Below are 24,106 nucleotides of genomic sequence, written 5' to 3' on the forward strand. Positions count from 1 at the left end.
CCTTAGCATCCCAGGCCCTCCATTTGCTCCTGTGAGGACTGAATGACATACTGGGAGAGGTCATTATTCATTTTATGACAGGTAGCACCCAGGAGAAGCCTGGTGAGGAGGGACTGTACTCCTACCTCTTGGAGTAACCCAAAATAGATGAAAACAGATTGCCTTCCGGTCCAGCCAGCCAAGTAGGCTCATGTGATTTCAAGGAGCTCTTCCAGCCTCTTTCTCCAATATTTATTCATCTATTTACTGAAGCCTGAAGATTTGTATATACAGGAAGAAAGCTTTTAATTCCACAATTAAAGGCTTGCGGTTCTAGTTGAGATAACGTTTCAGTGTGAATGAGTTTTAATTAAAATTCAATCAGTCAGTCAATCATAAGTAAAATGGATTAGATAATCTCACTTTTCCCAGTTGATAAGGGGGACAGGGAAGGGGGGGAGCTGGAAGAGTTCACTTGGAGGGAAAAGGGCAGCAGTAACTTAGCATGTCACAGCTTGCCTTCTCGTAGGACATCTGGGCTACCCATGGCCATGAATATTATTCTTTAGAATGGCAGCTTTCTTACAGAGGAGCTTCATTCCTGGGAAATGTGTAAATAGAAGAAAGAAAGTATAGCTCAGGGCAAGGAAAGAAAAAGCTAATCCAACACCTTATTAAATAACATCAGTATTTTACATATAATACACCTGAGAACTGACAAAACATACTGCAGGCTCTTTGATACATACAGGTAATTGCCACTAAAACCTTCCTTTTTCCTCTTTTGAACCTTGTACACAGCTTTAGGAAACATCTCTCTTTCCATGTATGTGTGCTTTATAGTTTTCCAAACTTCTGAGTGTGTTCTGTAGCATTAGGCTTAACTTCTTCTCTCCAGGGCATCTGATTTCCACTGAAATGAGTTCACTTCCCAGCAAAATCAAAGCATTCTATTTGTCTAATTTTATTTATTCATGTGTTCAGCAATCTTTTATTGATCCCCTGATGTTTGGCAGGTTCTGTGCTAGGAAATAAGGACACAACATTAAAGGAATTCACAGACTTTCAGAGGAGACCCCAACAAAGAAGTGTACTCTCTTAGTGGGAAATGCATGATTAGTTGTCATATGCCAAGACCAGTGGGAACCCAGTGAGGGGAGTGGGAATGGCCTCACAGAGGAGGGGCGTGGACAGTGCAGGGGAGTCCCCAGGTGAAAGCAGGTGAGAGTGATAGTCCAGGCAGAGGAGACAGCAGGAGGGGACTGAAGAGCCTGCCAGCCTGTGGGATATGACCGCATGGGGTGGGGAGGTGGGAGAGAAGGGCAGAAAGCTTGGTTGGTGCCAGCTTATGGAGAGCCTTTGGGCCAAGCTGAGGAATGGAAACCTTGTGCCCTGGCACTGAAGAAGCCCCTGGAGTTTAAAGTTGAGGAATGATGTGACTGGATCTGAAAAGGCCAGCTTTGGTAGGAGTGTGGGGAGAGCACTGGAGTGGGGAGAGGTTGGTGCCAGGAAAAACAAGTGACACACCCTTATTGCCGTGTCAGAATTCAGAAGGTGCCAGTGCTTTTATCTAGTAATTCTGTTTCTAGGAATGTCCTCAGAGCTGTATTCACACTGTGTGCTGAGGTGTACGTACAAGGATGTTCATTGCAGCATTATTTAGAATAGAAAAAGACTGGAAACAACCCAAATGCCCACCAGTAGGAGACTGACTTGCTTGTGCAACACTCTAGCAATCTAATATTTTGTGGTCCTGAGATGAGACAGCTCTGTATGTGTTGACACAAGGTGTGGTCTCCAGGGTGTATTGTTAAAAATACTAGGTCTTTCTCTGTCTCTCTCTCTCTCTCTCCCCCTCCCTCTCTCTCCTTGGCAGGCAAGATAATGTGTTGGGTAAGAGCACTGGAACAGGTGGTATGAATTAAAATTCTATTATTCACAAGCTGGATTCACTTAGCATTCTGCCTCCTCTTTAAATGGGGATAAATAATAAATATACTTCCTAGGGTTGTTTTGAATCTTGAGTGAGTTGATACATGAAAAGTGCTTAGCACATTGCCTGGCAGGTAGGATGTTATTAATAAATGTTTTCAGTAATAATTAAATTAAATCTCTATTCACATAGAAATGCTGTTGCTGGAGTCCAGACCGGAGATGAGACTGACCTCAGGCAGTGGAGCAGGGGAGGTGGAGCTTCAGGTCTACATCAGAGATATGTCCAGGGTAGAATTTGCCGAGGGAGGCACAGAATCAATGGCCGCTCCATTCTTGGACAGGGGAAGTGCAGGAAGAGGGTGCAGGCTCGAGGGAGGCAGGGGAACAGGGGAGAGTGGTGAGTGGATGACAGGAGGGGCAGTGGAGATAGTCTCAGTGATTTTGAAGAACGTAATACTTTGTGAGGCGGGGAGTCTATCTGTCCTCTTAGGAGATGTGGGAAGAAAATAAAACTGCCGTCCTCCAGAAACACCTGCGGCTTCCTGAATTGTGCTGAGCCTTTTGATTTTCAGCTGCTTACCAGATCCCCCTCACACTTTTTGTTAAGCAGGGTTTTTTTTTTTTTTTGGATGCTAGAAACTAAGAATAAAGTAGGAATTTGAAAGTTTTAATACATTTTTAATTGCACATGCCCAAGGAGTGATGAGTCATTTCATTAGCAGATGCTAATTATAATGTCAAAGTGGACTCCATTTGTATCATTACAGTCTACTGGCCTTGACCTAATGATATTCCGTCATTCACATAGGTCAGTGATGACATGATCTTCCTCTCCACAGGGCATGGGATTCAAGCTCATGTGCCCCCCCACCTCACCCCTTATAGTAGTGATGTCCTGTGGATGGTCTCCCCTGGTCACTGCATGGTCAGCAGTTTAGAGTTTGTAGGATGGCTAGATGTGGCCAGTCACAGTCTGGGACTGGGGAAGAGAAGCTGAGGGATCATTTTAGGGTCATATGTTTTACAGAAGACTCTGCCCACCTAAGTATGTCTTAATTCACCTGCTTTTGCTCCATCTGGAAGGAAATACATGCTAAGCCAGGGACTGCAGGGGAGCAGGTGAGAGGAAGCTGAGGACAGCAGCCTTCCCCCTCTAGATCTACCTTGAAAGCCGAATTGTGTTGCGATGCCTTAAGAGTTACCACTGACATTTCTGGGGTTCTTTATGGGAAAACCATTAGTTGCTTTCAAACTGGGGTCCCTATCCAGAGTTTCCAAATGTGTTTGGCAAGTCTCCCAGTTGTTTGTAAGCATCTCCAAAGAGTCTCTATCTGAAGAGTTCATTGACCTCTTATGTCATGGAAAGTGACTAAAGACCTTTGCCTCCCGTCCCAAGGATGGGGAAGTTGAGGCTAAATGCCATACGTGAGGGGATGGTGCCTCTTGTGTTGAGATCCCTTAGAGACATCCTTAGTGTTCCTGGAGACAGGGATATTGCAGTTACCCTGTTCCTCCCCTGTGTGGTAAAGGTTTCCGTTTGGTGTTCCCATTCCACACACACAGCTTCTGTTCCTTGCAAAGGGTTTTACTCTCAGGCTACCAGGGCTTCTGAATGAAGCATCTTGTGATGAAGTATGTTTTTGTTACACTCGTATTAATGTTGGTGACATCTTCATAAGGCATGGCTTATTTATCAAGGGATGTGTGCTTTCGTTATAAACATGCCACGGTTTAGTAGCATCATCAATAGCTCCACCAAGGGAAATGCAAAATTCTCATTGATTGTGTTTAACAGGACACTTTTATGGTAAAAATTTAAAGTATCTTCAAGTAAGTTTATTAATGCCAGATTTATTTTTGGTTTTCCCTGCCCTCAATGAACTCAAAGCATATTAATTTTCTAGTGACCCAAAGTAGCAGAAACTTCTTTTTGCCTATTTTTTCTTAACGGACCGCTTTTGTATGACTAATTTTTTTAACTGCTTTTTTTAAATGACTGCTTTTGTAGTCATACGGATTTTCTTTTTTAAGAAATCTATGACATGCCGAACTGTATCTCCCAAAACTGACACCCTTTTCTCTCTCCTCTGAAAATCCAGATGTGGTTACGAGTTGCCAAGGCTACTAAGGTTATAAGCAGGGGCTCCTCCACCTCTCACCTATTTTTTTTATTGTTCCACATTACGACACTTGACAAAACCAAATTTTTCTCAGTGTGCTTGTTCAGGATAGGCAACCCCTGTTCACAGTGTTGCTGTTTGATAAACATAGTTTGTGCGTTTTTGGTGTTCTTTACAGAGATTTTTCATTACTAAGACTTTTAATGGCCCCTGGTGCTTACATGAAACCCTACCATCCATACAGTCCGTGCATCATGAGATGATGGCTGTCATGTTTTAAGCATTGGCAGCCCCAAGAAATACAGGAATGATATAGAAAAGCATATTTTAATTTTAAAAAGTTAAATTTTTTTTCGAGGTCTGTGATAATTTTAATAAGTATCAAAACTGCTCAGGGAGTCAAAATGTCAGTAGCCATGCCTATTTTTCTGTTTTCTTTTTGCCGTGGTGGTTTGTTTTCTGTTTTGGTCTCGAGGCAGGAGAAAACGCGGCTGTATTTGCTGTGTCTGGCTTGCACCTGTGGGCCCGTAGTGGTTTGGGAGATGTGGCACCGATGGTTCTGCAGTTGTCAGGGAAAGGCATCCCTGTGAGCTCAGCCAGCCCTGAAGCCTTGTGTTCTTCCTGCAGGCCCATTCATCAGCGTAGTCCTGTCAAAGCTGGAGAACATGCTGGAGAACTCTTTACATGTTAATTTGCTGCTTATTGGGATCATTACTCAGCTAGCCAGCTACCCCCAGCCACTCCTGCGCTCCTTTCTGCTCAACACCAACATGGTCTTCCAGCCAAGCGTCCGCTCTCTCTATCAGGTATGTTAGCTGAACCCACATCCACACCTGTTGATTTTGTGGGTGCTAATTTGCAGGGCATCTCTTTCTCTTTATTTTGTTTTTCAAAAATTCCTCTGCTCTAATTCATTTGCTTTCCTTCCCTGTCCTATTAAGCTCACTGTGTAGATTATTCTAGACAAACTGTAGAGCTTCATTTAGTTTGATGTTTTGACGATGCCCTATGCAGAACACCCAGGCCGTTAAAAATGAGCAAATGTCTAACATCATAATAGTTCCCATAAGGAGGGTGATACCTGCAAGATATATTGATAACTGGGAGTGGAATTTCATGGTGAGGCATTAACATCAGTAATGCTGTTTTTGACAGGTCCTCGCATCTGTGAAAAACAAGATTGAACAGTTTGCTTCTGTGGAGAGAGACTTCCCAGGACTCCTCATTCAAGCCCAGCAATACCTGCTCTTCCGTGTGGACATGTCTGATATGACCCCTGCGGCACTAACCAAAGGTAAGCCAGGTTTCTCCACCGCACCCCTCCTTAAATTCCTCCTCCACGTCCCTAGCCTACTAGCCTCAGTTCACAGATGCTGCACTGGCTTCTGGATCCTAGAAGCATTCAGAGATATTTTCATTTTTATGCAACAGGGAGGAACCACCTCTTAGCATTCTTAAACCTAAAGAAAGGTCTGCCTTGCTCATACCTGGCTTGTTTCCTCTGTGGAGGGTCTAGAAGGGATTTTGTTTTTTTAACTGAGAGTGGTGCCTGCAAGGAGCTGACGTGTAGGATATTGTCAGGCTAGAATAAATCACACGGCACACATGGGTCAGAAAGAGGCATTATATGCACTCTCCGAGTCATTTTTTTGGGCAGCCTGTCCTGAGGAGGGCATGTGTTCTCTTTATTATGTTTTCAGAGGCTCTTGGGCCATAAATAAGTGTGCTTTAGGGCCCTAGGAGGTAAAACAAAAAACAAAACAAAAAAACGGTTTGGACTGGGAGAAGTAAAGTTTATGCTCAGCCTAAAATCTCTGAGAGTGCCTTTTTATGGGCTCTAGAGGAGGTGTTAGGCCAGGGCCCTGGCAGAGTGAGGAGTGGGGGCGGGGGCATGGGTCGGTGCTAGTAGGAGCACTGAGGATGGCTGGCCAGGCCCCCGAGCACCACTGCTGCTTTACCTTATTTAAGCTCTGGTTGGACTGATTTGCTGACCATTGTTCCCTGAGCTGTCACTTAGGCCTTGGTAGGAGCAAAGTAGGAATGCCCCATATTGCACTGGCTTTTACTTTTCCATAGACCAATCAGGCTTCTTTGTGGCAGATGAACAATGGAGAGAGTAAGGCTCTCAGTCCTGGGCCAAAGGCAAGTGATCAGAAACAAGATTGGCAGTGAGCAGCAGAAATGAAACTCAGGGCAATTGTTCCACCTTTTAAAGCAGCTGAAAAGAACCCAGAACTCTGAAGGCCTGATGCTGCCCCTGTGCAGCTATTTGATCTTGGTCGCTTTATCTCACAGGCCCAATGTCCCTTGACTTTTAAATGAAGGATTTGTTCTCCATCTCTTAGGTGCTTTCTAGCTGAAGCCAGAACTTGGGTTGCGATGAGTCCTTAGGGTACTGCAAGGTAGGGTTTGAAAGAAAGGTAGGCCATGTACCACTGGTAAAGTGAGGAGTCGGGCTTTGAGAAGAGCAGGCAAAGGCATTCGTGGAGGGAAAGAAGCCTGGCATCTCCGTGGGAAGGTGGACGTGTGGCCTCAGACAGATGGGTGGTCAGTGTGTGAGCTGTGTTCCTCCTGAACAGGGCGCATGCTGCTGCCACCCACCCTGCGAGAGAAGGTGCACCAATTACCAGTATAATAAACCACTGCGAAAACTCATTGGCTTAACACAAGGCCATTAATGATTGCTTATGAATCTGTGTGGTCATCTGGGTGTTTTGCTGATCTGGGCCAGGCGGATTTTGCCTGGACTCGCTTGTGTGTCTGCCATCAGTGGGTGGCTGGATGTCTAGGATGGCCTCACTCACATCTGTGGCTGTGGCTGGAGTGATGGGGGTGATGGGGGTGTTTCTCACCATCCAGCAGATTAGCCCAGGCTGGTCCATGTCACAGTTAATAGGGCTCCAAGAGTGAGAGCAGAAGCATAGAAAATCTTGTGAGGCTCAGACTCAGCTCACGTAAGGTCCATTCTGCAGCATTCTGTTAGCCAAAGCAAGACAGAGGGCCAGCGCAGATTGAAGAATGGAGCAAACACCCCACCTCTTGATGGGAAGAGCTGCAACAAGTTGTGGGCATTCTGCAGTCTCCTAGACAAGGCCTGGTCTTCACTGTATTTTACAGTTTATAAGGTGCTTTCTCAGGCGGTCAATTTTCATTATCAAACAGCACTCTGAAAAGGGCAAAAAAGGTACCACTAGCTTCATTTTCATTAAGGAAGCCAAAATTAGAGGTCCAGGGTATTCAGCCAGGATCATGAAACTCAAGTGCCTCAGCCCATCTTAGCTAATTCAAGGAGACGAGTGTATACACTGACCAACCTAGATATACTGAGGTACACTAGATACTCAGGGTACACTGAGCCTTAACCCCCACATTCAGCGAAAGGGTCGGGGTCACTCACACCTTGGGCTTGTCCTGGTTTCAGAGTGTCTGGAGGCCATGATTGCAAAATATGTGCCCGGGGAACTTGTTCTCACTGCCTAAGGTTGTCAGATTAGTTAGCTGGGTTTCATGCTCCTTAAGTAAGGTCTGTGACACTCCAGGGCTCTGACCTGTAAGAATCTTCTCTCTGGATATAACATTTTTCTTTTACTTGAGTTTTTTTAGATTAACTTTCTAACTTTTCCAGGTTAGCCAAGTCATACTCTTCCCCCACTTAAAGCATCTTTAACTGACAGAATGAGAGTTTCCTGTCCCCTTGTACAAAGCTGACTTCTGAAGCATTTACTGTGACATGATTTCCTGTAAATGAGTCAAATCTGGGAGGCCTGTTCTCATTGGGATACAGAGCAATTTACAATGAACAATTATGGTAATGGGCCAAATATTTGGGTTTCCAAGTGTCTGTGTGCTCTGCCCTTTGCCTAATGCTGCTGCCAGGGAGATGAACACGTAACATATCTCTCTCCTCACTTCTGAAATCTTCCCAGTATTAGTCTTGAAAACCTTCTGTTGCAGCTTTTCAGACTCAGAGCAACATTTCAGAAGCCATTCCTAATTCTGACATTTATTTATACTTACCTCTGCCCTGCCTTTTTCTTCAGGTGCTCGTGCATGCTTGTTGGACCCTTTTATGAGGGGCGTAACTCAGGCACCTGCAGCCAGAGCTGCTCCATCATGCAGGCCCTGCATTCCCTTCACCTCCTGGCAGCCCCAGTGAAAAACGAGCCTCCTCACTAATGCTTCCAACAGCAGTAAAAGTCTATGTGGCTGCTGTTCCAGAGCAAGCGGCGTCCTGTTCCCAGTTCCACATTATTATTCTTGAGGCTGTTGGTCTCTGAGATTCAGCCACTTGCCATGCCTTTCTCTTTCGACTCAAATACTTTCCAAACCACACAGTAACAGTTCACTGTATTTACTTATATTCAGAGCCCTTTTACTGGGCACTGACTCTAGAAGGGAGATCAGGTAGGTAAAGTCCTCAGTTTACAGAGATGGAAACAGACATTTTATGATGAGCTGGTGGCCAGGTAGGGACCATAACTCGGGTCTGCTTGCTTTTGAATGGAGAATTTGATGGTGCTTGGTGACACACTGAAAGGCCAAGACCCCGGAGGGGAGCCTGGGTCAATGTGCTACCACCGCTGATGGAACTGTGCTATGGATCTCCCAGCCAGCCCCTGGTCTCCCTCTCTGGGTGTTCTCCTGCCTTCATTAGTGAAGACAGTTCTGATTCTTGGATTCATACTGGGTAAATGAGCCTTAGCAATGACACTTTTTATTCACAGATCAAGCTAGACAAATGAGTCACAAAACCCCTTTTTAGGGGAGAAGAGAATGAATGAATTTGAAGGAGAATGGGGGAGAGGAATATGAGCAGCTGCAGGGAGAATGAGGAGTAGGGAAGACTGATGAGATCAGTTCCTTCACTCATTTATTCAGCAAATGTTTATTAGCTTCTATGAGTACAGAAGTGTGTTAGGGGTTGCTAAAGACATGTTATCAGATAGGGCTCAGCCCTGAGAAAGGTTGGAGTCTAGTAGAGGTGATAAGACATAAACAATGTGAGGCTGAAGGGCGATGCAGGCCTTAGCTGGTCAATAACATGGAGAAGAGGCTAGAATGAGACTGTTTGGGTAGAGGGCAGAGGAAGGCATAAAGACCATAGGAATGACTTCTGGGGGCAGGAAACTGGAAATTCATTGTGAAGTTAGTGGCAACTGTACTGATGAGGATGATGTGGTAGCTGACACCCATTCAGAGGTCACTGTGTACTTTATACCTATTGACTCATTTAATCTTTATAACAACCCTATGAATAGCTTTTGACAGGTGAGGAAATAGAAGTACAGCGAGGTAAAGCAACTTGCCTGAAGTCAGCCAGCGAGTGGCAGACTCTGTGGTCTTAACCACTGTGCTAATTAATAATGCCTCTAAGGCTAGTAAGATTTAGGTGAGCAGAGAATGGGGCAGGGAATTCTAGGTGGAGGAACAAGCATGAACAGTGCAGGTCTCGGTCTGGGAGTAGGTCCACGGTGTCCCAGTCCCCATTGGAACGCAGGCCACCTTCCTTTGTGAGCTTTGCTGGGTGCTTTGGAGAGTGACAGGTCCTGAGCTAGGGGTGGGGATGAGAAGGGGTGCTCTCCAAGGTTGACATGTACCTCAGTGACATCAACACTTTTGTGCTCACTCTGTTGCTGGGGCATGAATTTCTGCTGAAAGGTAGCAGAAGACAGATTCTCAGTTCTTTATGGCATTAAAGCTGTGATAAGCCTTAATCTAAAAGGATATTTAAAGCAGTCAAGTGGAAGTTTGTTTTTTTTTTTTTTTTTAACAGTAAAGACTATAGTAGTGAGATGTGGAAAGTACTATAAATGTCAAGAATTTTTAGTACTGTAGTTAAGCAACACTCTGAGAAGAATGTTGAAAAATGGTACTGAATTCTAAGAAGCAGCCAAAATAATGAAGAACTTGAATATAATGATTTATAAGGAGTAATGAGATTGTTTGGGTAGGGGGCAGAGGAAGGCATAAATAATTCCTACAAATATGTGAGGGCTGGTGATGTTCAGGAATCAAATAGGGAAGTTGAACCATTTTAATTAGTAAAAACTGATTTGATAGGAAAATGCAAATCACTTGGATATGTTAAAATTTGAACTCATCTTAGGCCTATGTTATTGAAATTGAGATGGAAACCCTTCTTCAAGGTAGGCTTCTAAGCCATTTGCTGCTACTAATTCCCCATGGTTGCAGGAAGTTCTTAGTCTGGTCTTACCAGCACCCAACTTCCCTTCCATTATTTCTGCTGATCTCAAGGAATCTCCCGCTCTCCTTTTATGTAAAACGTTGGAGGTCCTTGCCAGAAGACTGGAGGTCACCGGGGAGCCCGAGAGGCTGGAGCACCCGCTGCAGAGAGCTTGGAGTGACCCATTTCACCCAGCCTCCCTGCTGGAGCTATGCTGTGCTGTCAGGGCTTAATCGGCAAAGGGAGAACAGTCATCCCAGCATGGGAGGCTGGGAGAGCAGGTGGGACTGCTCATCGCCCCTTAATAAGCCAATGACAGGAGATGCCTTTGTCAGTTTCCCCCATTTCCACATTCTGGCACGGAGGATTCTTGACAAACCTATATTCTTGCCATGATTTCTGCATGAAGTTCCTTAGAAGGAATTTTGGGTGAAAGTCTCATATCACATGCTATATGGTGGAGGATATCTGTTGGGCAAATATGTGTGTCATGGAGTGCACAAGGGCTGCATCTTCAGGATTTAGTCCATTATAGGAACTGCACTCGTAACTAGATACTCTCCAGCAACTCTGCCCCAAACACATGCTCCACTGAAGAGGGTGGATGGGAAGGCTATGGAGGGACGCCATGATGGTTTTCTTTCTGCTTTCAGATCCCATTCAGGAGGCTTCCAGGACAGGAAGTGGCAAGAACCTTTTGGATGGACCTCCAAGAGTGCTTCAGCCCTTCCTGACCCACAGAACCAGGGTGGCTGAGGCACCCCCCAACCTGCCCCTGCCGGTGAGGAACCCCATGCTGGCTGCTGCCCTCTTCCCAGAGTTCCTGAAGGAGCTGGCGGCCTTGGCCCAGGAACACTCCATTCTGTGCTACAAGATCTTGGGTGACTTTGAGGACTCCTGCTGTTAGCTTCTTTGTTTTTTTTTTTTTTTTAATAGAGGTTCTTGTTTTGTAAGGTTTTAGTGTCTTGACTGAATGTTAAATGCAAAGCTGCTTACAAAGATTTCTACTTTAATGTTTCCTGACAATACTTGATTTGTGGGGAGGGGAATTTTCTGTATCTTTCCTCTCTCTCTCTAGCCGGGCCTTTCCACCTTATGTTATATATAGAATGTAAGTCTCATAAGCTGGTTGCTCCCTTGGCAGTTTTCTTTGCTCCGTTTTTCCTCCTTATATTTTTTTGGTTGTCATTCTCCTATCCCTTTGAGTTACTCATCTTGCAGCTCAGATCACACCAAGCAAATATTGGGGTTCAGTGATCACACCGAGCAAATATTGGGGTTCAGGAAGATTGTACACCTGCAATTGTGCGAATGGTCCTGTTGCCTCCTGCATTTTGGCCTCTGTTTTATAAAGGAAGAGTAAAGATGGAGCTCCTCCTGCCTCCATCACGAAAGCACATATTATCTTTCCCTTTGGATTTTACTTCCAGGACGTGTGTCATCCCCAGCGTGTGTTGCCTTATGGTGCCAGCAGAGCCACTGGTCTCAGCTATCTGCCTGGGAAGTTGGATGTCCTTGGAGAGGATTTGGAATGCAGATAATTTTTCTTATTTCTTGAGAGCTTACTTTAAGCAGCATGACACTACCTAAACACTGAAGATGGCCTTATATTAGTAAGATTTGCACAAAATTAAGTATACCTATGCAAACTGTTACTTTGGTTTTTAGGAGTTTGATCAGATGAAGAAGTGATGGTATCACATATATATGTAAGAAGACAACCATCATTATTTTTATAAGTGTTTTATAAAAACAAACTGATGAACTTGTGAAGCCATTTCATAGTGGGTTTTTTCAGGGAGGGTATGCTGGGTGGGATGGGGAGATAAACTAAATGCAGCCCGTAAAAACACTGGTCATTATTTAAAATTCTATTCCCTTTTGCTAATAAGCTGCACTTTGTAGAGAAACAGGAACTGTACAGCCCACTTCAGGATCGTGGATGTAAATGCAAACAGGTCACCTGGAGCCCTGCAAAGCCAAGTGCCTGCTGGAGACTCACTCTGCATGGAAATGCTGGCTTCCGAGTAATGGGGTTCATTAGAATGCCCCACCGTGCTGTATGAGTGTCCCTCTACTGCTTTGCAGCCTGCTCCAAGAGGCAGGATTATACTTAGAGCCACAGCCATGTTAAACCACCACCAAGAGGGGAAAACAGAATAATCGTGAGCTGAAAATGAGACCATAAACAACTGATTTTTATGGATATTAAATTCCACTCCCCTCTATTTTGGGCCCAGTTCTGCAGGTGCGAAGCAAGTAACGAGCTTGAGCCTGCCTGTTTGGAGGGAAATTGGAAGGCTCATCTCTCTCTGTTCCTTGTGGGCATCTCTGTGGAGCCCTGAGGGCGGCCACAGGTCTGGTGGTTGTGCCTCAGGAGCACTGGTTTGGTCTTAATCAGGCCCCTCATGCACAGGCAGGGCAGTGGCGGAAGAACCACACCTGCAATGCTGTGAAGCAGTGGAGGCCCTTTTGTGCTTCAGGAATCTTGAAGCAGCTTTGTATTGAGTGAATGAGAAACTGAGAGCTGGCCTGTGAAATGACAACAGGAGACCTCGCCTGGGCAGGGTGAGCTGTTAGGAGCCAGCCTTGCTTTCGTGTTTCATAGTCCAAGGAAGACACCAAAGGTTCCTACTCACTGTACATTTCTGTTTGTCTTGACAAATGGTTTGCTCAGCTGTGGTGCAGCAGCCAGAAGGGATGAGGCACAGCAGACTGGCCTGCTCCTGGCTTCCTGATGTCTGGTTGTATTTGCACAGCCCACAAGTCTCCATTAGAAAAGAAGGTAGCTTAAGATAGAGGAACAGTTGAAGACGGAAGTTCGGCTGTAATTTATTATACTCTAAGTTTGTTTTTGCACAAGTATTTATCTTCTTGTTTGGACTTACAAAATCATAAAATGCTAACGCCACATCTGGAAATTGAATTCTTTAGCTCTGTAGTTTGATTTACACCTTTCTCCATTATCTGGTGGTGGTGTTGATTCTTCTTGAATCCATATTTCTGCATTGTAGAACACCATGGTCCCCTTTGTGGAAAGTTTCCTTTGGGAAAAGATTGATTTTGTGCCTCTTACTGTTTTTTTCAATAGGTACTGAAATAAACTTACTTTATTATTTTGTTTTTTTGAGACAGGGTCTTGTGCTGCCTGGGCTAGAGTGGAGTGGTGTGATCACAGCTCATTGTAGCCTCAACCTCCTGGGCTCAAGTGATCCTCCCACCTCAGCCTCCTGAGTAGCTGGGCATATAGGAACGTGCCACCACACCCAGCTAACTTTTTGGTATAGTTTGTAGAGACGGGGTTTCACCATGTTGCCCAGGCTGGTCTTAAAAGTCCTGGGCTCAAGTGATCGTCCCACCTTGGCCTCCTGAAGTGCTGGGATTACAGGTGTGAGCCACTGGGCCCAGCCTGAAGTAGACTTACTTTAAATGGGGACAGAGATGACTGGTGTGTGCAGTGACAGGCAGGAGAATGTAACTTCCCATGCTGGGGTGCTGGCAGCAAACTCACACGATAATGCTAACTTCCTATTTGGATTTAGAAACTGGCTCATGTTTCTGAATCCATTACAGTCCTCAGAGGTTTTTGTCCATGGTTTTGCAAAATGAAGTCAGAAAATGGAGCTGGACGTAGAGAGAATAGGAAAACCCATGTGGCTGAGTGAAATAACTGAGAGTGGGTTACTTAGGGAGTGACATAGACATGCCAAAAGAAAAACAGCAGAGAACTGAGTCTATCCATGGGAGAAGAGCAAATCCTGCACGATTTGGGGGAGTGAACATTGATCTAGGCGGATATGAAGAAACCAGGGAGTGGGTGGGTGAGAATGGGAACTCCTTGTTGGGAAAAATATCATTGGCAATGAAGTAGAATATTCCAGTCCTAAAGTAAATCAGCAAGCCCTTAGAAATATCTTTTTTTGTAATGAGTTGGGGGGAAAATCTTAAATATGTTTGGCATGCTTAAAGATATGGTCCGAGTGTGCACACTTCTCTGTGTTGACAGGCTCCTACACCAGTCGCTGTGCTCCTTGCTGGAAGAATGTAGGGGAAGAGAAACCGTGGGTACCGCCCCCTGGCGCAGCCCCTGAGCTGGCGTCACTGCATCTGGCCTGGGCAGGAAAGGTGAGGGAGCCAAGAGTTCCCGGAGTACCACAACATTAACCTCAATTCATAATTCAGGGCCTGACTTAAAGTTCCAGACTGAGTGACTTCTGTGGTTCAAAATGTATGAGAGCACTGGGATATTTAAAATTGATTTTTTGGAAATGGCCAAGTAAATGTTTTTTAAAATTTTACACAAAGAAATTCCAAGTTAGGTTCAGCCTAAAACGTAATTTCATGGCTGGTAAAATACAACTTCCCAACCATGAAATGGGAGTGCTGGAATAGCGAGTTAGAGATGTGATTTTTCTTTACCATTAGATACCTCCTTTCCCTGGTATTTAGAGGAATTGTGAAGTGGTCCCCATTTTGTGGAGTATTATTTTGGAAAATACTTTGATGTGCTCGGGTTGGAGTGGATGTCTGTCAGGTGTTAGGTAGGATGCATTCAGTATTTTTATAGGTCATCAGGAGTACCCTTTCCTTAGCAGGCGGCTTTTATTTAGGTCAGATATAGTTAGTTTCTGTCCAGGATAAGATATCATGGAGCCAGGGTCTTGTCAGGAAAGCATCCTCTTATGAACAGAATCTAGAAACAGGCTACATGAATATTGGGGTTGCCTGTTTAATTTTGGCAGCCAGTGGGTACTCAGGGTTGAAAGTTGTTTCCAGTGTCTCCAAATCAGCTTGGCTGTGGCCGTCATGTGGACGGATTCCCAGGTCTGTTTGAGGTTTAGGGTTGTGGATGGGCTGCTCTTCTGAATCTGGATCAGCGTGTCTAGGTTGTCTTCTGGAGGGAAGCACAGCCGCAGCAGTCTGGACAAATCAAGTGCTTTAACAATGGCATCGTCCTCTGGGAATAATCTGTCCTTAATACAGGTTTCACTTGATATAATAGTTTTGGTAAACTGTCTTTATCTGGCTGCACCCCCTTTTAAGTAAGCCCTTAAACAATCCCGGCATGGTGTTCAGTATCTGCATATGCCCCAGTTCTCATTTAAGGGCAGTTCAATGTAATTGCTAATTACCAGCCCTGTATTTACTGAAATGGCTGTCTGTCATGCTTGCCATTTTTATGAAACACTTTACTGAAGGTAAGCTATTATTACATGTGCTACTTCAAGTCACTGGCTCAGGCTGGTGTCGTGTGGTTTGCTGCAAACGGCAGCCTGCTTTGCAGTGTGAGCTCTTCCTGGAAACAGCAGTCTCTTGTAGCTGATGCCACATCAGCTTTAAGTCATTAAGATGATATTTTGGGCCCCTTGTTGCTTCAGCCATCAGTCTATAAATCACACAACACTAATTCTCCATCAAGTAACAGCTTAAAACAGAAGACTGTCAAACCAGTTTATGTTCCACCCTTAAATCACATCACTGAGGAAACACTGTAAGAGAGTGAAGTTGACTCTTCCCCCCCCTTCTTTTTGAATGACCATTGTAAACCTAATGCTTTAGAAAGAGCTCTCAGAAGACTAAGAATGGCTTTTAGGATAATTTTGCCTCAGTAAATCCTCTCTACATTCAGGCATTTATTAGGCCATTACTTGTTTTGGGACTACAGATTATCCTGGCAGCTCATTAACTGGATAAACAGGACTTTAGTGAAAGATTTTCAGGGGTTCTTTAGGGAAAAGAATGACCAGGACAAGGTGGGTGGAAGCCTTCAGTTCTTTGACCTCTTACACCTAGAATCTTAAAACTGATCATGATTTTAGCTAGGACTGACCTTTCCTAGCTCGTAGGGTCACTGTGAATTTTGTTCCTGTCTTAAAACGTTTAAGTTAACCTAGTTCACTGTTACCTACACAAGTAACAAGACGGCCAATAGGACCTGTCAGCATGACTTCGACATGCATTCCAGGCATCTTTCGGGGAGTTTAGATTTACTGTATCATTTCAGAACCCAACAAAGGTGATGGAAGCTCTTAGGCCAGATTAAATTTCATGGAGTGGAAGTTGCAGAAGTCTGTGCTGCTTAGTGTGTCAGCTGACTTTTTATTGGGACAAGTCTATGAAAGGCCCACCTGTAACAAGGCCCCTTTTTGCCCTGTGGATATTTTAAAAGAGGGAATTTGGTGTTGACAATCTTTACTTACACGACTCTTGCTAAGCTATTTGACTAAGGGTTTCAATCAGATGCTTCCCACCTCACAAGCAAGGGTCAGCTCTATTTGCAAATAATCCATGAATATGTTTGTCTAAAACCTGCTGAAGAGGCATGGCAGCCACTTCCATGCTGCTTTTGGTAATGGGTAAAGAATATGGCCTTTCAGATAGATCTGGTGGCTTTTCCCCAATAGTCACTATGTAGAAACTATGCAACTAAATTCAATGGAAATGAAAGATACAATATAAAATAGCGGGTCATGGCCATAAGCTGTGTCCTGAACTAACCAACTCCAAGCTGAAGGAGGGTGTGTACTTTCCGAAACTTCGAGGCCATCTTAGTAATTATTTTAGCAATAATTACTAAAATGTACGTGGGGTGGGGGAGCTCAGCTAAAATATCCTTACTTTGGTGCAATAATGATCTAGGTTCTTTTTCCTAGGCCTAGGCCTACACCTTGAAAGATAGGAACAGAAGTTCACTTTGATGTGTAACCCTGAACAGAGATTAAACAGCTCTTTTCTAGACCCAGATGACCCAGAATGTAGAAGCCTAGTAGTTGGTATCACCAGTGTCTCTTCAAAAGGGCCCCACAAAAGGTTGTCCATTAATTTGTTTCATACAGTAAGCGAGCTTTTACTGAATATTCCCTCTGTTAGGTAGCATGCAGAGTGCTAGGGCTGGCACATTCCTGCCTTCCCACCAGAACCCTCCAACCTCCTCCCCAGGCAACAGAACATAGGGTTTGGGCCTGACCAGGCAGAGCTGGTTCAAGCCAGCCTGGGGCAGAGCCAGTTTTCCAGCACACTCCCAACTTCTAGTCAGAGTCTCAGCGTTATATACCCAGCCTACAGGTGTGTGGATTCCTGAGACAGATGGCAATGGCATCACCTGTGGTGCCAACTCATACATTTTAATGAGATTTCTCCCTGAAGAGTGAACCAGTAGACCAGACTAAACGCACACTCACGCAAGAATGTAAAATTGTATTTCACTGAGGCCCCTTTACAAGCAGAGCCATCTTTGTGAATTTTTGGGGGTGTTAATGTAAACATATCTTTAGAATATCTCATAGGGTTTCAGTCAGAGCTATGCTTTGGTTTTTTCCTAGCAGCAGTGGTATCAACTTACAAGGTTTGGCTTTCAGGATTTCAGAAGCTGGCATTCAAGACAACAGGCAGTTGTCAGAGCTGAATGAGAATCAGCCTGGACAAATCAAGTGCTTTAACGATGGCATCTTCCTCTGGGAATAATACAGCTTGCACTCAACATAATTTTGGTAAATGTCCTTATCTGGCTGCACCCCCTTTTAAGTAAGCCCTTAATTTTAAATGGTCTGGAAAGATCTTCGATGCTTTCTGTAAGGTTTAGTCACCAAGACGCCAGAACTTTTGGTGAAAACGGAATTTATAAAACGAAACTGAACCTTATTCTTTCTTACAAAATAAAGATCCTGTCAGACTCCAGTCTCAGACCACCTTTGCCCATTTGTAATTCAGACTTGCGGAGTGAGGAGAGAACTGCTTCAGCCTTACTGTCTTGTAGAGAGGTTTAGTGAAAATCATGTTACTTTAGACCCAGTAGTTTTCAGGACCGCAACAGGATGCGGGGCACCTGGCTTCCCGGGTAAGGTCACAGAGTCTCTTAAAATTCTGTCACTAACTAACTTTTTTAAAACACATTTTTTTAAAAAGCCACCTCCTCATGCCTGTCCAAAATGAACCACACAACTGGTTACCTTTCTCTGCCTACCTTTTGGGCTGGGGAAGAGGGGTACCTTTCTCATCACCCTCAGGGAAGTCCTGAGCAACTGTGCAAGCCAGGAAGCATGAGTCGCTGAATTGGTGATGGACGGGTGTCCACTTTTTTCTAGTTCCTCAGCTGCTTCTGGAGCAGCGTTCACAATGGGAATGTTTTTACTGTCCTTGGTAGGCTACAGGTTCACAGCTTCAAATCAAGGCCTCCAAGGATTTTATTCTCTTACATAACAGTTTTGACAAGTATGCTTTAAAAAAACATTTCCAAAACTGGTCTTTCTTTAAGCGACGTGAGTCAGAGGTAACAAAGGCATATACTGAACAAAGGGGTGCTCCGGTGCCCTGGAGAGAACAGTATTAGGTGTCACAAGCACAGGAGTGCAGACAGCCCCGCCTTCATCGTGATGCCTGCAGCGCACCACGATTATCATGAGAGGTCAAGATTTTGATTTACTAATTAATTTATAATCTTATTTCCGAGCAAAACAAGTCAATTTCATGTTACAACTTTTTTCTTGTTCCTTTTTATCTTGTTTGGCCTGAGGGTTGGGGGATTTGGGGGAGTTGTCAACTGCACAATCTTTGAAGTGTAAGTTAATTTTTATGTGATATTTCAGTATATATTTTATTGATTAAATTTATTTGAAAACTTATTTTTTAAATTCATTTATTCTCAGACTGTGCCTTCTGGGATGGGTAGGGAGTTGAACAGGCAATATCACTTCTACTCAGTCGATAGGTTGATTAATTCTAGTAATATCCTCCTTCCCCACCCTCTTGAGACCTCCTTAAACAAATGTTGTGTTTATACTGTGCCAGTTTATCTGGTTGTGTTTTCATCTTTGTTAACCTGTGTTTAGGTCTGAAAACAATACATCCAAATTACAGTCTCTCTTGACCACTGCTAATGCCCATCACCTACAACAATGGCTGGCCCTGGAATAGGAACAGCTCTGGTCTCCAGCTCCCAGCCTGAGCGACACAGAAGACGGGTGATTTCTGCATTTCTGTTTGAGGTACCGGTTTCATCTCACTAGGGAGTGCCAAACAGTGGGTGCAGGATAGTCGGTGAAGCGCACTGTGCGCGAGCCAAAGCAGGGCGAGGCATTGCCTCACTCCTGAAGCACAAGGGGTCAGGGAGTTCCCTTTCCTAGTCAAAGAAAGGGGTAACAGAGGGCACCTGGAAAATCGGGTCAGTCCCACCCTAATACTGCACTTTTCCAACGGGCCTGGAAAATGGCACACTAGGAGATTGTGTCCCGCACCTGGCTCGGAGGGTCCTATGCCCACGGAGTCTCGCTGATTGCTAGCACAGCAGTCTGAGATCAAACTGCAAGGCAGCAGCGAGGCTGGGGGAGGGGCGCCCGCCATTGCCCAGGCTTGCTTAGGTAAACAAAGCAGCCAGGAAGCTCGAACTGGGTGGAGCCCACCACAGCTCAAGGAGGCCTGCTTGCCTCTGTAGGCTCCACCTCTGGGGGCAGGGCACAAACAAAAACTCAGCAGGAATCTCTGCAGACTTAAATGTCCCTGTCTGACTGACAGCTTTGAAGAGAGTAGTGGTTCTCCCAGCACGCAGCTGGAGATCTGAGAACGGACAGACTGCCTCCTGAAGTGGGTCCCTCACCCCTGAGCAGCCTAACTGGGAGGCACCCCCCAGGAGGGACAGACTGACACCTCACTCGGCCGGGTACTCCTCTGAGACAAAACTTCCAGAGGAACTATCAGACAGCTGAATTTGTAGTCTCACGAAAATCCGCTGTTCTGCAGCCACTGCTGCTGACACCCAGCCAAACAGGGTCTGGAGTGGACCTCTAGTAAACTCCAACAGACCTGCAGCTGAGGGGTCCTGTCTGGTAGAAGGAAAGCTAACAAACAGAAAGGACATCCACACCAAAAACCCATCTGTACATGACCATCATCAAAGACCAAAAGTAGATAAAACCACAAAGATGGGGGAAAAACAGAGCAGAAAAACTGGAAACTCTAAAAAGCAGAGCACCTCTCCTCCTCCAAAGGAACGCAGTTCCTCACCAGCAACGGAACAAAGCTGGATGGAGGATGACTTTGACGAGTTGAGAGAAGAAGGCTTCAGACGATCAAACTACTCCGAGCTATGGGAGGAAATTCAAAACAATAGCAAAGAAGTTAAAAACTTTTTGAAAAAAAATTAGAAGAATGGATAACTAGAATAACCAATGGAGAGAAGGGCGTAAAGGAGCTGATGGAGCTGAAAGCCAAGTATCGAGAACTACGCGAAGATTGCAGAAGCCTCGGTAGCAGATGCCATCAACTGGAAGAAAGGGTATCGCTGATGGAAGATGAAATGAATGACATGAAGCGAGAAGGGAAGTTTAGAGAAAAAAGAATAAAAAGAAATGAACAAAGCCTCCAAGAAATTTGGGACTATGTGAAAAGACCAAACCTACGTCTGATTGGTGTACCTGAAAATGACGGGGAGAATGGAACCAAGTTGGAAAACACTCTGCAAGATACTATCCAAGAGAACTTCCCCAATCTAGCAAGGCAGGCCAACATTCAGATTCAGGAAATACAGAGAATGCCACAAAGATACTCCTCGAGAGGAGCAACTCCAAGACACATAATTGTCAGATTCACCAAAGTTGAAATGAAGGAAAAAATGTTAAGGGCAGCCAGAGAGAAAGGTCGGGTTACCCACAAAGGGAAGCCCATCAGACTAACAGCTGATCTCTCAGCAGAAACTCTACAAGCCAGAAGAGAGTGGGGGCCGATATTCAACATTCTTAAAGAAAAGAATTTTCAACCCAGAATTTCATATCCAGCCAAACTAAGCTTCATAAGTGAAGGAGAAATAAAATACTTTACAGACAAGCAAACGCTGAGTGATTTTGTCGCCACCAGGCCTGCCCTAAAAGAGCTCCTGAAGGAAGCACTAAACATGGAAAGCAACAACCGGTACCAGCCACTGCAAAAACATGCCAAATTGTAAAGACCATCGAGGCTAGGAAGAAACTGCATCAACGAGCAAAATAACCAACTAACATCATAATGACAGGATCAGATTCACACATAACAATATTAACTTTAAATGTAAATGGGCTAAATGCTCCATTTAAAAGACACAGACTGGCAAACTGGATAAGGAGTCAGGACCCATCAGTGTGCTGTATTCAGGAAACCCATCTCACATGCAGAGACACACATAGACTCAAAATAAAGGGATGGAGGAAGATCTATCAAGCAAATGGAAAACAACAAAAGGCAGGGGTTGCAATCCTAGTCTCTGATAAAATAGACTTTAAACCAACAAAGATCAAAAGAGACAAAGAAGGCCATTACATAATGGTAAAGGGATCAATTCAACAAGAAGAGCTAACTATCCTAAATATGTATGCACCCAACACAGGAGCACCCAGGTTCATAAAGCAAGTCCTGAGTGACCTACAAAGGGACTGAAACTCCCACACAATAATAATGGGAGATTTTAACACCCCACTGTCAGCATTAGACAGATCAACGAGACAGAAAGTTAACCAGGATATCCAGGATTTGAACTCAGCTCTGCACAAAGTGGACCTAATAGACATCTACAGAACTCTCCACCCCAAATCAACAGAATATACATTTTTTTCAGCACCACACCACACCTATTCCAAAATTGACCACATAGTTGGAAGTAAGTAAAGCTCTCCTCAGCAAATGTAAAAGAACAGAAATTATAACAAACTGTCTCTCAGACCACAGTGCAATCAAACTAGAACTCAGGATTAAGAAAACTCACTCAAAACTGCTCAACTGCATGGAAACTGAACAACCTGCTCCTGAATGACTACTGGGTACATAATGAAATGAAGGCAGAAATAAAGATGTTCTTTGAAACCAAGGAGAACAAAGACACAACATACCAGAATCTCTGGGACACATTCAAAGCAGTGTGTAGAGGGAAATTTATAGCACTAAATGCCCACAAGAGAAAGGAAAGATCCAAAATTGACACCCTAACATCACAATTAAAAGAACTAGAAAAGCAACAGCAAACACATTCAAAAGCTAGCAGAAGGCGAGAAATAACTAAAATCAGAGCAGAACTGAAGGATATAGAGACACAAAAAACCCTTCAAAAAATTAATGAGTCCAGGAGCTGGTTTTTTGAAAAGATCAACAAAATTGATAGACTGCTAGCAAGACTAATAAAGAAGAAAAGAGAGAAGAATCAAATAGATGCAATAAAAAATGAAAAAGGGGATATCACCACTGATCCCATAGAAATACAATCTACCATCAGAGAATACTACAAACACCTCTATGCAAATAAACTAGAAAATCTAGAAGAAATGGATAAATTCCTTGACAAATACACCCTCCCAAGACTAAACCAGGAAGAAGTTGAATCTCTGAATAGACCAATAACAGGTTCTGAAATTGTGGCAATAATCAATAGCTTACCAACCAAAAAGAGTCCAGGACCTGATGGATTCACAGCTGAATTCTACCAGAGGTACAAGGAGGAACTGGTACCATTCCTTCTGAAACTATTCCAATCGATAGAAAAAGAGGGAATCCTCCCTAACACATTTTATGAAGCCAGCATCGTCCTGATACCATAGCCTGGCAGAGACATAACCAAAAAAGAGAATTTCAGACCAATATCCTTGATGAACATTGATGCAAAAATCCTCAATAAAATACTGGCAAACCGAATCCAGCAGCACATCAAGAAGCTTATCCACCATGATCAAGTGGGCTTCATCCCTGGGATGCAAGGCTGGTTCAACATACGCAAATCAATAAATGTAATCCAGCATATAAACAGAACCAAAGACAAAAACCACATGATTATCTCAACAGATGCAGAAAAGGCCTTTGACAAAATTCAACAACCCTTCATGCTAAAAACTCTCAATAAATTAGGGATTGATGGGACGTATCTCAAAATAATAAGAGCTATCTATGACAAACCCACAGCCAATATCATACTGAATGGGCAAAAACTGGAAGCATTCCCTTTGAAAACTGGCACAAGACAGGGATGCCCTCTCTCACCACTCCTATTCAACATAGTGCTGGAAGTTCTGGCCAGAGCAATCAGGCAGGAGAAGGAAATAAAGGGTATTCAATTAGGAAAAGAGGAAGTCAAATTGTCCCTGTTTGCAGATGACATGATTGTATATCTAGAAAACCCCATGGTCTCAGCCCAAAATCTCCTTAAGCTGATTAGCAACTTCAGCAAAGTCTCAGGATACAAAATCAATGTACAAAAATCACAAGCATTCTTGTACACCAATCACAGACAAACAGAGAGCCAAATCATGAGTGAACTCCCATTCACAATTGCTTCAAAGAGAATAAAATACCTAGGAATCCACCTTACAAGGGATGTGAAGGACCTCTTCAAGGAGAACTACAAACCACTGCTCAATGAAATAAAAGAGGATACAGACAAATGGAAGAACATTCCATGCTCATGGGTTGGAAGAATCAATATTGTGAAAATGGCCATACTGCCCAAGGTAATTTATAGATTCAATGCCATCCCCATCAAGCTACCAATGACTTTCTTCACAGAATTGGAAAAAACTACTTTAAAGTTCATATGGAACCAAAAAAGAGCCCGCATCGCCAAGTCAATCCTAAGCCAAAAGAACAAAGCTGGAGGCATCATGCTACCTGACTTCAAACTATACTACAAGGCTACAGTAACCAAAACAGCATGGTACTGGTACCACAACAGAGACATAGATCAATGGAACAGAACAGAGTCCTCAGAAATGATGCCGCATATCTACAACTATCTGATCTTTGAGAAACCTGACAAAAACAAGAAATGGGGAAAGGATTCCCTATTTAATAAATGGTGCTGGGAAAACTGGCTAGCCATATGTAGAAAGCTGAAACTGGATCCCTTCCTTACACCTTATACAAAAATTAATTCAAGATGGCT

General features: G+C 44.1%; 1 protein-coding gene across 5 annotated transcripts in view; it reads left to right on the top strand.

The window, feature by feature from the left end:
- Positions 1–18,839, top strand: part of FHIP1A (FHF complex subunit HOOK interacting protein 1A) — a 275,632-nt gene extending 256,793 nt beyond the window's left edge. For 4 of the 5 annotated variants that reach the window (XM_032148264.2, XM_058436821.1, XM_032148254.2 and 1 more), the window contains 3 exons: positions 4,662–4,840; positions 5,190–5,328; positions 10,872–18,839. In XM_032148264.2, the coding sequence (XP_032004155.1) occupies positions 4,662–4,840; positions 5,190–5,328; positions 10,872–11,125 (572 nt within the window). In that variant the 3' untranslated portion in view covers positions 11,126–18,839. The remainder of the gene's footprint in view (positions 1–4,661; positions 4,841–5,189; positions 5,329–10,871) is intronic. The other variant, XM_058436820.1, reaches the window with a different exon arrangement.
- The last annotated feature ends 5,267 nt before the right edge of the window (positions 18,840–24,106 follow it).

The sequence above is a fragment of the Hylobates moloch genome, unplaced genomic scaffold, assembly GCF_009828535.3.
Source record: "Hylobates moloch isolate HMO894 unplaced genomic scaffold, HMol_V3 SCAFFOLD_3, whole genome shotgun sequence".
NCBI lineage: Eukaryota > Metazoa > Chordata > Mammalia > Primates > Hylobatidae > Hylobates > Hylobates moloch.